Source organism: Centrocercus urophasianus, unplaced genomic scaffold (genome assembly GCF_019232065.1).
Source record: "Centrocercus urophasianus isolate 14NV4802_14NV808 unplaced genomic scaffold, USGS_Curo_1.0 seq_15, whole genome shotgun sequence".
Taxonomy (NCBI): Eukaryota; Metazoa; Chordata; class Aves; order Galliformes; family Phasianidae; genus Centrocercus; species Centrocercus urophasianus.
In genome coordinates, this window is record NW_024884697.1 from 36774999 (window position 1) to 36787860 (window position 12862).

The 12862-nt window shown below is 39.0% G+C and overlaps 1 protein-coding gene across 4 annotated transcripts in view; it reads left to right on the forward strand.

Moving 5' to 3' along the window:
• The first annotated feature begins 1047 nt into the window (after positions 1-1047).
• NAV3 (neuron navigator 3) overlaps positions 1048-12862 on the forward strand; it is a 252315-nt gene continuing 240500 nt past the window's right edge. For all 4 annotated transcript variants that reach the window (XM_042815979.1, XM_042815980.1, XM_042815983.1 and 1 more), the window contains exon 1: positions 1048-1530. In XM_042815979.1, the coding sequence (XP_042671913.1) occupies positions 1288-1530 (243 nt within the window). In that variant the 5' untranslated portion in view covers positions 1048-1287. The remainder of the gene's footprint in view (positions 1531-12862) is intronic.

Here is a 12862-nt window from a genome sequence, read left to right on the forward strand (position 1 = left end):
GAGATACCAGTAAAAGCATGGAATATTTTTGCCCGTGGTGTGGGTGATAACATCCCTTAGGAGCTTAATGATGTGTCATTTTTGTGCAGGTTTTTTTTTCCCTTACATCACAGTTTAAAATGTGTTTCCCTGCTGTAGGTACTCAAAGGAATCTACAGTTGTCCTTTTAAGCAAGCGTTTATGCTGCTCAGCAATTTGTACTGTCTATTGCAATTCATTTTATGGCTTGCTCTGTCTGCCTATCTGCTGTGTGTTTCCCTGTATAAGGATTTAAGGTTGCCAGAAAGAATATGTCTATGATCAACAAGCAGAAGCGATGCATTGGACATGCAATTCATGGAGCTTTAAATGCTTTTAGAAAGGGAAGTGTTAAAACTGAGTAGATGACGTTAGTACCACCACCGAGAAAGGAAGAAAAAAAAGTGCCCTGAAAAGCTGTATTGACTAAATCTCCTAACAATGCTCGTGATTTTCCTATATCCTGCTCTGTGTTTTTGTATGGATTTTTCATAGCACAGGCAGACGTTCCCCACACTGTGATTCAGCGTCTGTTCCTAGCCATGCTCTTGCACGATTTTAACCTGATTTCACGGGAGGAACAGGGAATGAAACACTCTAGCTCATGGTTGTCAGCAGTGAAAAATAGCCAGGAATCAGACAAACAGCTTCATTGCTGAGATTATTTCCGGGATAAAAACTCTTCCAACAGCTGTTTGCTTTGGCCACCGCTCAGGTCTTTTTTTTTTTTTCATCAGAAAAAAAGAGGCTTGCTTTTTTTTTTTTTTAAGCTGTGGGCTGGTTATTTATGCAGTCAGGAAGAGGTCTCTGCTTCCAGTGTTGTGGTCTCAGAGCTGTTTTGACAGTTGGAGTACAGGGAGATTTCATCTCCTCTCTGCCTCCTTCTCTCCCGTCCTTCATTCACTTAACGTGCAGACCTGGAATGCTGTAGGAAGAAGAGAAAGCAAATTTACGAGTTCTTTAATCCCAGGCAGGCAGCTTTGTGGCAGTTACCTTCAAGAAAAGTTCACGCCCCAAAGGAGTGTTTAGTCTTACAGAGTCACTGACTCACTGAGCAGCGCGTGTGAGTGTCTGTGAGGGAGAAGGCAGAGATGAAGGAGAAGTTTTGCTTCCTTGTGAAACTCATAATACTATTGTTTTAAGGACTTTTTGCAAAGATGACTGCTACTTTTGTTTAAAGTATTTGTTCGGAATTGCTGAATCTGGAGTCTACCAGACTGAGGTCAGGAGCATTTTCTTTGGCAGAAAGAAGATACTTTTAGAGAAGCCATGCCTGTGCTTGGGGTTGCCTCCAAGCTAAGACAGCCAGCCGTAGGGTCAAAGCCTGTTCATACTGCCCTCCCGATACCAAACCTTGGCCCCACCGGCACGCAGCACTACTCACCAAAGTCCTTGGAGCTTACCGGGGCAGAGAGCTCGATGCTGTCTTGTCAGCTCACCTTAAAGTCAACCTGTGATTTTGGAGAGAGGAGAGCGCTTCAAGGGAAAACCCAGGAGCTGGAAGATAGCAAGGTTAGTTGGAAACTTTTCCTGCACATCTGAATTCTCAAAAAATGTTAATTTGCTTGGGCAAAGTCTGATAGAAACTGACTGCCTGCACAGCTCTGGTGTGATTGGGTAAAAGATAGACTTTTGCTGTCAGCAGTGAACTTATATAGCAGCCTTGTAAATTTTGTTTGCTCAGTGCTGTCATTTGAATAAATATTCTGTTTTTGAAATATTAATGTTAAGTTAATGATAGAATAAATTTCACAGAACAATCTGATAAAGATCAGTAGAATCACAAGTAGAAAAAAATCGTCCCAGCATCCCATAAACAGAGCAATGACATGACTGCACTTAAAAAAAAAAAAAAATAATAATAATAATAATAATAAATCTTGGCTGCTTCACATGATATTATGAAATTTATAAAGAGATCTCACACCCACACGTATGCCCACAGGGAGACTCCTTCAGAAAGACTAATTGATTTTCTTTTCACTTTTCAAATGATCTGGATATTCTTGCTGCAGAACCTGAATAGCAGCTTCCCAGTGAAAAGTACCTGTGTTTTTTCGCTTCTGCACAGAACTTCTTCCTAGACTTCATCTAGCTCTGATTCATTGTGATTAAAATTTTTTTAAGAAGTTTTTCTTAATTAAGATTCCTTAGCATTTTTAGACTGCTCATATAGTTTTTCTTTTGTAAAGGAGTACTTTTGGATTCTTGCTTGATAATTTAAAAAACCACTCATGCTTTCCTAGTACTTTTGGTTTGTGGAACTGATGACCAAACTGTGATTAAACATGTATTTGTAGTTGCTTCATATTTAATTTAAGGACACTTGAGTGTAATCAGAGCTGTTACAGTAGTAAGATAGATGTAATGTATGTACTTGGTTTTCCCTTGTTTTTAGTTACTGAGTTAATTCAGTATTCAAGAAGAAAGTTGGTTTTGTGGTGAAGCAAAGGGTTGGGATTCTGAACATTTGGTTTCCTTTTTAATCCCTGCCACATTTTCCCACGGGATTTTGGTCATGTCACTTAATTTTTCTCTTGGAGTTCTCTTTGTCACTTTATTCCCTGCCTTTCAAATGATGTTTTGATGATATCAAAGATGTCCAATATACAGAGACTAGACTGTTCATTTCTTGATTTCCAGAAATGATGAACAATCCTTTTCTATGACATGACTGCAACATGAAGATAAGAATAAAACTTTTCAGCACAATGTAATTCCTGCTTACTCATTTATCTTTAATGGAAAAGATTCCTTCTGTTTTCTCTTTGATGGTGTTCTTTAGTGAGTATTGCATGAAAAGTATTTTAGATTTTCAAGTACTATGTTCAGGGGAAAAAAAAGATAGCATTGCCTGCTGAGAACTGTATTTCCTGATTCTTTGAAAAAATTGTAGAGATAGGTAGAACATCTTGTTTCAGTATTTAAACAGCTTAGGATCTATTAGTGATTAGCATGAGACTTAATGGGAGTCAGTTCCTCTGGTGATCCGCATTTACTTCCATGGCATCTGGTCCTGAGTACTGCTGAAGTACTGGTGAGTAAAGTAACAGACTGTGTGGACCCAAGTGGTTCTCAAACCTGAGTTTGAGAATTTCAGGTTTCTTTGGTTTGACTATGCTTTTGCACTTAGAGGCTGTTATTTGGAAAAAAAAAAGTCCTGCTAGGTGTGAGATCCATCTCTCTCTTCTCAATGGAGGCAGCTGAGCACATTTAGAATATGACCCTTAAAGATGGTTTATGCACATGCTGGTCTGAAAACCTCCCCTGTCTGCCTAGATTTATAGATGGGTTGACTAACTTCTGCAGCTTTTTTGTATTCCCTTTTATAAAGTCTTGACATTTCCAGCAAAGCTTGGTGGATGTCCTTGTTCAGTTTTTTCCCAAGTACATTTTTTTGAAGAATGTTCTTTTATTCACTTATTGAGTTAATTTCATGAAGCATTTTGGCAACAGAATTTGCATAATAAAGTGAGTGGCTATGATCAAGTTGATTTTAGGCTTTTGTCACTAATAAACTTGAATATCATCCTAAATTACTGAATGATATTTTCATTCATCAGTGCTGTGGATTCCTGCCTCCTGTTTCCCATTGCCTGGTCTCCTTAGGAGCATGTCTAAAATATCTAAGTAGTTCAAGCACAAATTTGAATGAGTTGTTAGGATGAAGGTCACTTCAGGTTTGTTGCGTGGATGCAGATTCCACATATCAGTGTTCTAAAACTTGACTATTTGTAAGAGCCCATAGTCCTTTGATTTTTTTTGTTGGTTAGCAAGGACATTCCTACATGGTTCTATAGTATACAATGGTGTACTTTAGGAGCATTTCCATTACAACAGTGATCAGATAAAAGGTCTTTAAGTCAAAATGTTGTAAATACCTAGCCAGAGTTTCTATATGAGAGTATAATCTTCTTCTATAGTATACTGCTTGTATGCTTATGTTATATCACTGGGTATAAAACAGCACTGTTTTTTGAGGGTAAGATGATGAATATCTATCTGCAGAAGATGGTGGAGCTTATGAATTAATCATCTGGTTAACGTTTGCCCTTGTCTGCTGGATTGCAGGCTTTAGCTTTGCTTTCTTCTGCATTTTACACATCCTGCTCTGTGGATCACCAGCTTTGTGTCTGAAAGGCAGTTGGATTGACACGCTCTCTGACACATCCTCTTGCTATCTATAAGTGCTAAGGACCCCAAGATAAATTTGTGTTATATATGTCAATACAGTATGTCATTGCCACCCAGCTGTTTCCTCTATGGCCTTCAGTCTCACTGCACCTGATTGTTTGAGACTTTTGACACTTGTGTTGGCTTTCTCGCACAACTTCATTGCCAGGGTTGGCTAGGAATACAGCTGCAAACATCAGATCTGTTTTTCCTAAGCATTTTTCCTTTCTCACATGATTTTGTTGCTTTTGCATATGTAGTCTTGGAGGCTTTTTGTGGACATGATACAGTTTGGAGTTTAGTGAAAGTGACATTATTTTAATAAGAACTCTGTAGTAGGAAAAAAAAAAAAAGAATGATTACATTCAGTGCTCTTTCTTTATTGGCAGATAAGTTGCTAATCATTAAATTATTCTGTGTGTAATTTATTCAAATATACTTTTGTTCAGAATTTGTGCTTTGGTATGTAGGTCCATCTGCTTTCTTGCTAAGCCCACTAATGTTTAAGCTGACTGCATGAGCACTTATGATGTGAACAGTCATGCAAAATATTTGAACGCAAGCATTCAGAACACATTCTTTTTCCCTGAGTATCATATAGACAAAAGTTTATTCCTATATATGTACACAGGAAAAGAATCCAGCTGCTGAATTCGTGAGGTGAAATGCTGGCTTGCCTTGAAGCAGATGGAGTTTTGCTGTTTAGTAGGACCGTGCTTTGTTTTTATGAAAATCCACATCTGAAAATACCAATATTTGCTGTAACATTTTTCTAACTGTATATAGAGTAGTATTTTAAATCTGTGTCTCTCCTTTCATACTACTTGCTAAAATAATGAGACCAAAATTATCAGATTGCAAATGAAAAAAAAAAAAAAAAATCAATATTGTGGAAATGGCTAAAACAAAGAAACTTAGAGTTTCTTTGTAAAAACAACTAATTTTGGTCACTAAGTGATAACTTTGTGCTGTACTGTAGAATAGTATTGGTACCAATAACATTTAACTCAAGGTGAATATAGTTTCTTTCAGCAGTCCTTGCGTATTTGATGCTGTGGCAACAAGGACATTGTCACAAATCTTCTCTGACAAAAATCTGAGCAGATGCTGGGAGCTGGCACCCATGCTGAGCATGTCAGGCTTCTGATCTGGCTGCCCAGAGCTACCCCTTGTAGTGTTGTGCTTTAAGTTCCCCATAGTTTCCTTCCATCATCAAACTTTCTTATTTCAAGAGTACTGCACTATCATTTAAGCTTGCCAACTTAGTTTTCTATGGACTGAATCCAATATATTAATTGTAGTGTTTTGATTATATGACTTCAAATATAAGACTTTATCCTTCTTTCCTAAGCTAATTCATTCCTGTACTCACATTATCTTACATACATTTTTTTTGTTGCTGTTTTCAGTTTCTCTGTGCTATCTGTCCTTTGCTGTCTGCTTTATCTTCTTCCTTCCTACTAGTAGACATCTTTACAGGCTTCTACAGAGACTAATTTTTCTCTGTATCTACAAATCAAGTCTTTATGTTATGACTACAACATTTTTATACCTTAAAGGAAAGTGTTAGGTTCTACAACTGACCCAGTATATGTATGTATATAAACTTAAAACTCTTATAGATACATCATTTCATTTTTTTTTTTTAGGGTTTATGTTAAGATTCTCATAACATGGAGATTGTAGAACCATAGTATTACCAAGGTTGGAAAAGACCTTCAGTATCATCCAGTCCAGCTGTCCACCTCCAGGGACAGTGACTGATCCACCTCCCTAGGAAGTGTGTTTCAGCACCTGACTACTCTTTCAGTGAAGGAATTTTTCATAATATCCAACCTGAACCTCCCCTGGTGCAACTTGAAGCCATTTCCTTGAGTCCTATCGCTGGTTACGTGCAAGTGGAAGCCAGCTCCCACCTCGTCACAACCTCCTTTCAGGTACTTGTAGAGAGTTGTAGAGATACTGGCATCCGGAGGATGTATGGACATTCTCTTAAAAAGTGGTCCAGCACACCAAGCTCATCACTAAACTATCTAATTTTGAGACAGGAATATCTCAGGGGAACTCAAAAAATGGATCTACTGCCAAGTCTTCTGGATGTAATGGCAAAGAATATGATGTCCACCTGATGAAAGACATGTGAGCGGTTTCTTCTCTAGAGCATTGAAATCTGAGCATCTGGACTGGGAAAGTGGTCTGTAAAGCAGCAGAACAGAGAATGAATAGATGCGCTCTACATGGGGAATATGGCCCTGAAAGACTAGACTCTGTAGTATAGTTGTACCAAGAAAGCAACGTTGGAGTGATCTAAAATAAAATTTAACATCAATGCCACACAACAATCCTAAGTGCTTTGATGTGATTAGGCAAAAAACATGTACTGCTGCTATTGTAAGGGCTCTTGAAGTTCGTTTCATTTAGTGTCATAATTCTATGTTTCGTTATTGATCTGAAGGCTTCTGGTGTTGGCATCGTTCAGCCAGTGCTTTTGCATCAGGACATTGGAATGAGCATGGAAACCCCTCATTTCTGCCCCATCAACTGTCAGCAGAATATCAGTGGTGTGGTAACTCCTGCCTGTTGCCAGATATCAGACTTGAAGAACGGCTAGGATCCTCTATCCTCTGTCTTAAGACAGTTCTTAAGACAAACATTTTTGCTTTCTTTGCATGGGTGGAGCTCCCTGACTGTGCCTGTGGGAGTACTGTGCACACTGGAAACCAGATATGTGCCATGAATGACTTCCATATCTCTGTCTTTATTCAACTAACCCTTCCACACCATAGCTTTTTTGTGTCCCTTTCCCACCATTCCCCAGCACTCCCAAGTGTGGCATCCGTTGCAATCCCACATCTATTTGACCTTTCAGATTCTTGGATACCTTTTTGTCTGGTCTCACAGGGCCAAACTTCACAAAGTTTCTTGACATACTTAGTCTAGGGAACATAAATAAATGAGTTTATTTCCCCACTTTGTCATACCCTTCCTTTTCCCAGTGCTAGTACATTGGAGATGTCTGCCTTGTGGGTTGGCAAGAAAGGAGGCTGCTCGTTGCGCCGAGTGTTTCATTTACAGTGCTATGGCCAAGGCAACAAAAAGGACAGCAGAAGCAGCCAGAGGCCGCCCATCTTCTTCCCACAGTGACTGCTAGTGCTGGGAAGCTAGCACTGTTTCAAAAGCACTGACTAGCTGCCAGAAATTTCAGTCGGCACTGCTGACACCTGGGACTGCATGTGTTTAAACTTCACACTGGCCCAGTGAAGCCAGGACAGCTGGCAGGAGTTCAGATTGTCAGCATTTTCAGCTTCTTGCCTTGCGGTCTGAATTATTGCTTTATCAAACAGATAACAGCATCTTTAATGTGCTTTGTGTATTCAGCACCATCTGACTATGCTATATTATAACTGATTTAAGAGTCTCGTGCTGCACGAGTTTGGAAGCAACTTTACTGTTACATGTTTATTTTCTGATCATCTGTAGCAAACACGTTTTCACTTAGTTAAGATAAATTAACAGTAAGACAAGTACATAACTCTAAAAGCTTTTGTATTTATGAGCAAATTGTAATGAGTGTGGGTTGAAATGAGCCTTTTGTTTATAATTTTTAATTGGGATTATGAGTAGGAGGATATTTACTAACTCAGGTTTAAAACCTCTGCCTACCTTTAGACTTCTTTTTCTATATTTCTCTAATAAAAGAAATTAGAACTCAGCATACTTCATATTAAATGGCTACGGAGAGCTGACGCAAGGCATTGATAAAAAACAATTGCTTTTACTCTTTTGTATTGCATCTGTGCTTAGGGAAGCTGGCAGGGGATTTCCTGAACAAACAAGTTTAAAAAATTCTCTTTCCTTGAAAATGGAAGTGTTCCTGATTGTATACATACAGCTCCCAGAATGTGTGAAAGCAGCAGAGCTCCAGATCCCAACGCAACCCAGCAACGTTTGCTTGGTGCAACACCAGAGCTAATAAATGCAGCCCCTCTGGGTAATCTGTTCTCCATGACCATAAATGGAGACAAGTGGTCTCTGTCTCTACATAAAAATAATGGGCTTATACTATACCCCAGGAGGTTTTTGTTAGGCATCAGTGAAGCTTTCCAGCAGTTAATAGTAGTTAAACAGAGGAACACATTATATTCAGAAGGTGTACCATCTCTGCCACTGAAGAATTCAAAAAGCCAAGCAGATGTACACCTGCTGGTCATTGCGTGGTTACACTGACCCTTTCTTGTGCAGAGGAGTAGGTGACTCTCCTGAAGGTCTCTTTTCTCATTCACGGATTCCACTAAATGCAGGTGTGTGATGGTGAAACTGCTACTCTGGAAGCCTGAGCTGATAGCCCTGTGCCTCACAGTGCCACTGAGATGTAAGAACTCACTTCGGAGACATCTTTGCTACAAAATATGGCATTGCACAGGATGGGTGTTTTCAGAGGTATTTCTCTGAAAAAAAATGCAGTTCCTGTTAAGTTTCCTGAAAGCAGGAATAGGTATCATCAGAAACCAGCAAGCTAGTTTCTCATTCAGAAATATTCCTTACCATGTGGGATGTCAGCATTGGAGTGCTCTGAAGTCTCAAGAACCTGTGAAGTCTGACAGTAGAAGCACACACAGAAACCCAGCTCTGTGCAAGGGACCTGGAAACCCTAAGAATCCAATTAGTTTAGAACTATAAGATCCTTCAAAATCCCTTCAGGAACACTGCAGTAAGTCTTTCAGCCTGTCCTGTTTCATGGAGGCTGTTCAGACTGCTCCCTGGGTTCCAGGAGCTTCCCAAAGCACCCAGTGCAATAAGAGGTAGCACTAAGACTGAAATTCAGTTCAGCTGAAACTTATTATTTTCCCTAAGTAAAAATATGTTCTCATGTCCTCTCTGATTTTTTTCCAGTTTCAACCAGACCTTAAGCCTAGAAACCTTTACTAGATTGAGGCCTTAATGCAACAGGTAGTGTGCATGCAGTAGAAGTTGCTTACAGCTCTATAGCATATAAGGCTGTATTTATATGGCTGTATTAGAGTGAGGGAGAAAGGGAAAAATATTATCACCACAGTACAGAGTGAGAGAGGAGATTTAAGGGGAAATGGATGATTTTCCCACACTTGGGCTAGGTCTTTGTGATAGGACTTTGAATCTCAGGTCCTGCATATCTTGACTTCCAGCCTCATATCATAAACACAAGCCCACTCTTCGTCTTTTCTAAGGAATCAAGAAAGAAGTGTTCAGATTATTATTTATTTATCCTGTTTATTTCACAAGGAGAGTTTTGTTTCTTTCTTCCTCCTAATGTCAATGGCTGGCATCAGCCTGAGCCCAGGTCTAAAGTGGAGTTGGAATTTTACTCCAGAAGCCACGTTCTTTGGTTTTGATCTATCTGATCAACACAGATTTTGACACTATTTATTCAAGATGCACAAATATTGTGCCCTTTGTAGAGTGGTATAACACTCATGAGAAGTCTTGTGTGTAATGCTGCTCATAGGCTTTTCGCTTGTTAAACATGATGTAGAAAGTATAAATATTTATGAAATAAAAGCAGGCCTTTCTTAAAGAGAGATGATATTTTTAGTACTTATGTCTGCTTTTGTATATACTGATTAGCTTCCTTGTAGCAGAAATTCTTGCATTTACAAAATAATGAAGGCAAATCAGTTGCAAAGAAATGTAGTTGTTTTAACTCTGTGTTCATTCCCACTGACTTCTAAGCCCACTGACTTCTTTCTCTAGTACACTAATATTTGTGACTTGTGTAGCTTTTCTTACACTTGCATGCAGAGCAAGCAAATTGTAGTTCATTTAAAGCAGCTCTGTATTTCACTTTGACCTGATTCACAGGATGTGGTCTTGGAGGAAGCCCATGCTTTAACAATAGCCTTTTGACAGCTAGAGTGGTTGGGGACTAAGCTGGGAGAGGAGGGAGCATCTATCTATTCTCAAACCTTCTAGTGGAATATTTTGTGTGAATCTTCACTTGCCTGTGATGTTTTTAAGGTCAAAACCCTTGCTTTTTTGTTTTTACTGGCAGCAGAACTTTGGCTGAAAGATAGCATAACTTACTTAAAATTCAGAAAAGGAATGTGGAGTGTTTTGTCTGGTAAATGCAAAGAAATAATTCCCTTGTGTAAGATGTGTAGATTTCTGATGGCTCCTTTGTATGTTCAGTGTAAACCAAGTTGGAAAATAAGCAAATCAAAGGGAAGCAGAATTTTAAAGCTATTAGGGCAGGATCACAGTATTTTTGGGTATACAAAGTGAGAAGGTGCCAGCCTCTGAACTAACTGCATAAAACGTAACAAAAGTTAAGCAAGTGCAATATTAATATTGTCCTAACCTACTTTCAGCCTGATATTTGGTCTGACTTACCTTTTTGGTTATGTTTATTTTCCCATAGCCTCCTTTACTGCTCTGCCCTTCCAATCCTACTCCAGTGGAAATATTTTGTCATTCTGTATGTCTCTCATCACAAGCTTAAAATATTTTGCTAGGGTGAAACTCACCAATTAGTGAATGAATTGCAGCAAATCTGCAAAGGTAGAACAAAAATAGATGCTGACCCCTCTCCTGTGTTTTCCATTTCAAAATATCTGCCGTTGAGAATTTAACACCTGGCTTTGTATCATGTTGATACTGTGTTAAACTCCAAAAGATTTGGCAGTAAAGGCTTCCTGTTGTGCATCAGGAGTTGATTTACAGGGCATGTGTAAAACCATCATGACTTAGTAATCGGAGTGGTCATGCACAGAGAGACGACTTCCTAAGATGTGTTGTAAAACATTTGACCACTTTCATTAATCAGGAAAAGCTGCATGGCTCATACATGATTTAGGGTGAGTAAGACATAAGTCAGGGTGCAGGACTTTTACTCACCACTACAACAATGGGATTTACTGGCAGCACTATGCAGTAAACAGGCTGTTTTCCTTCTTGTTTTAATTTTTTTTTTTTTTCCTGTAAGATGTCTCTGTAGTGGAAATAAATAGGCATTAAATAAGAATGTAAAATAACAAATAAAAGTTCAAAAGGAGCTTAGAAATATCCTCAGCTGATCGGCCTGACTGCTTTAGTCATTGCTGGCCAGCTCAGCCGCCAGAGATAGCATGCTGGAAGGAAGAGCTGGGGAATCTGTTTCTCATGAAGGAGCAGCACAGATCTGAAGGCTTGAAGGCTACAGGTTCAGATTTGCTTTTGAAATGCTTCTGAGAGGGAGTAGGGCCTAGTGATTAGCATGGGAAGCCACAAACTAGTTTCACTTCTGGTTTCTATCACGTACCTCTTTGAAATCAGCTTATGTGCAAAATGGTACTAAGGCCATTATTTCAGAGTAAAGGTTTTTGGTAGCTAAGTATTATTTCCTCTTATTTTTTTAATACCAAAGGAATAATCGAATTAGCTACTTCTAAAAATATTGTTGAAGTTACTTTGAATGACCTTAGGAAAACTGATTTTTTTCACCTAATCTGTTACTGATGTTAACAGCTTCCTGTCTGACAGCTTAATAACATGTACATCCTTAGTTCTTGTTTGTAATAAGAAGACACAAGTAGAAGCCATTGAATATACAACGTACATTTGTCCTGTGGAAATATGTGATCAGAGCAAAGATAAGAGGAGAATAACAGTGTCTTTGCTGTTTTCTGTACCTCAATGTAGTATCACACTAGAGACTGGCAGAGTTCTGAATTACTAGCCGAAGCCTAAGAAGCAGAGTATTCAGTAAATAAACTATGTCTTACTGACAGTCAGATGCCCTGTTTACAGGCAATAACATCACCACATCCTTATCTTTGAATGCAATCTAGTTTGCAAAACGTTCATGCCCTGACTACTCTTGACTGAGAACTTGGTTTCTTCAGCTCGGTGTTGGCAATAGGTTGGTGGTTGAATCAGTGAAGAGTGAAGGCAAGGAAGCCCTCCCAGCACAGGCCGACTATGTCAGTCACAATCTTTCAAGAGTTTGAGCCTGTAAGCTATTAGCAGATGGGAGTGGGGAATAAAAGAAAAATGTGCAGAAAGTAGATCATGACTTTCTTCCTGGGGCACTCTACTGACTGTACTGTCAATACAGAATTTGTCTGGGTTGTGCTGCCTCATCCGTGGGCATGGTGCAGGGAAGTGTAGAGTCCCAAGGGAACCTGTACAACCAAACCAAGCAAAGTTTTGAAGAAGGAAGCACATGAGAGTGAGCATATTTGGAATTGGTTTGTCAGACCGAACACTGTCATTCAAAAAAACCCACAAAAAACCAAAAACCTTAAAGGGAGTTTGGCAACAGAGAAAGAATATAATACAGGAGATTCAGATCAGCAAAAGACACACTGGAGAACTCAGACTCCCTAAAAACAAGGGGATTAGGGACATATTTGCATCTATGGAAAATTTGATCCCTTCTCTTCTGAAAACTAGAGATGATCTCATTTAATGTGAGAGAAATGGTAAGATCTCATTGTGAAATACTGATATAAATGCCAGCAAAGGCAGAGTGATAGTGGTCATATTTCAGTCCAATGGGACAAATGTTTCTTTCACTTCCCATTAGAAACTTGAGCTTGAATAACAGTAAAGTCAGGATTTTCAACAGTGATTTTCACTCAGATGTATACATGTCTTTCAGGATTTCAACAACCTTTGCACACAGTAACCAGTGATTTACAACATGGTTACAAAATAA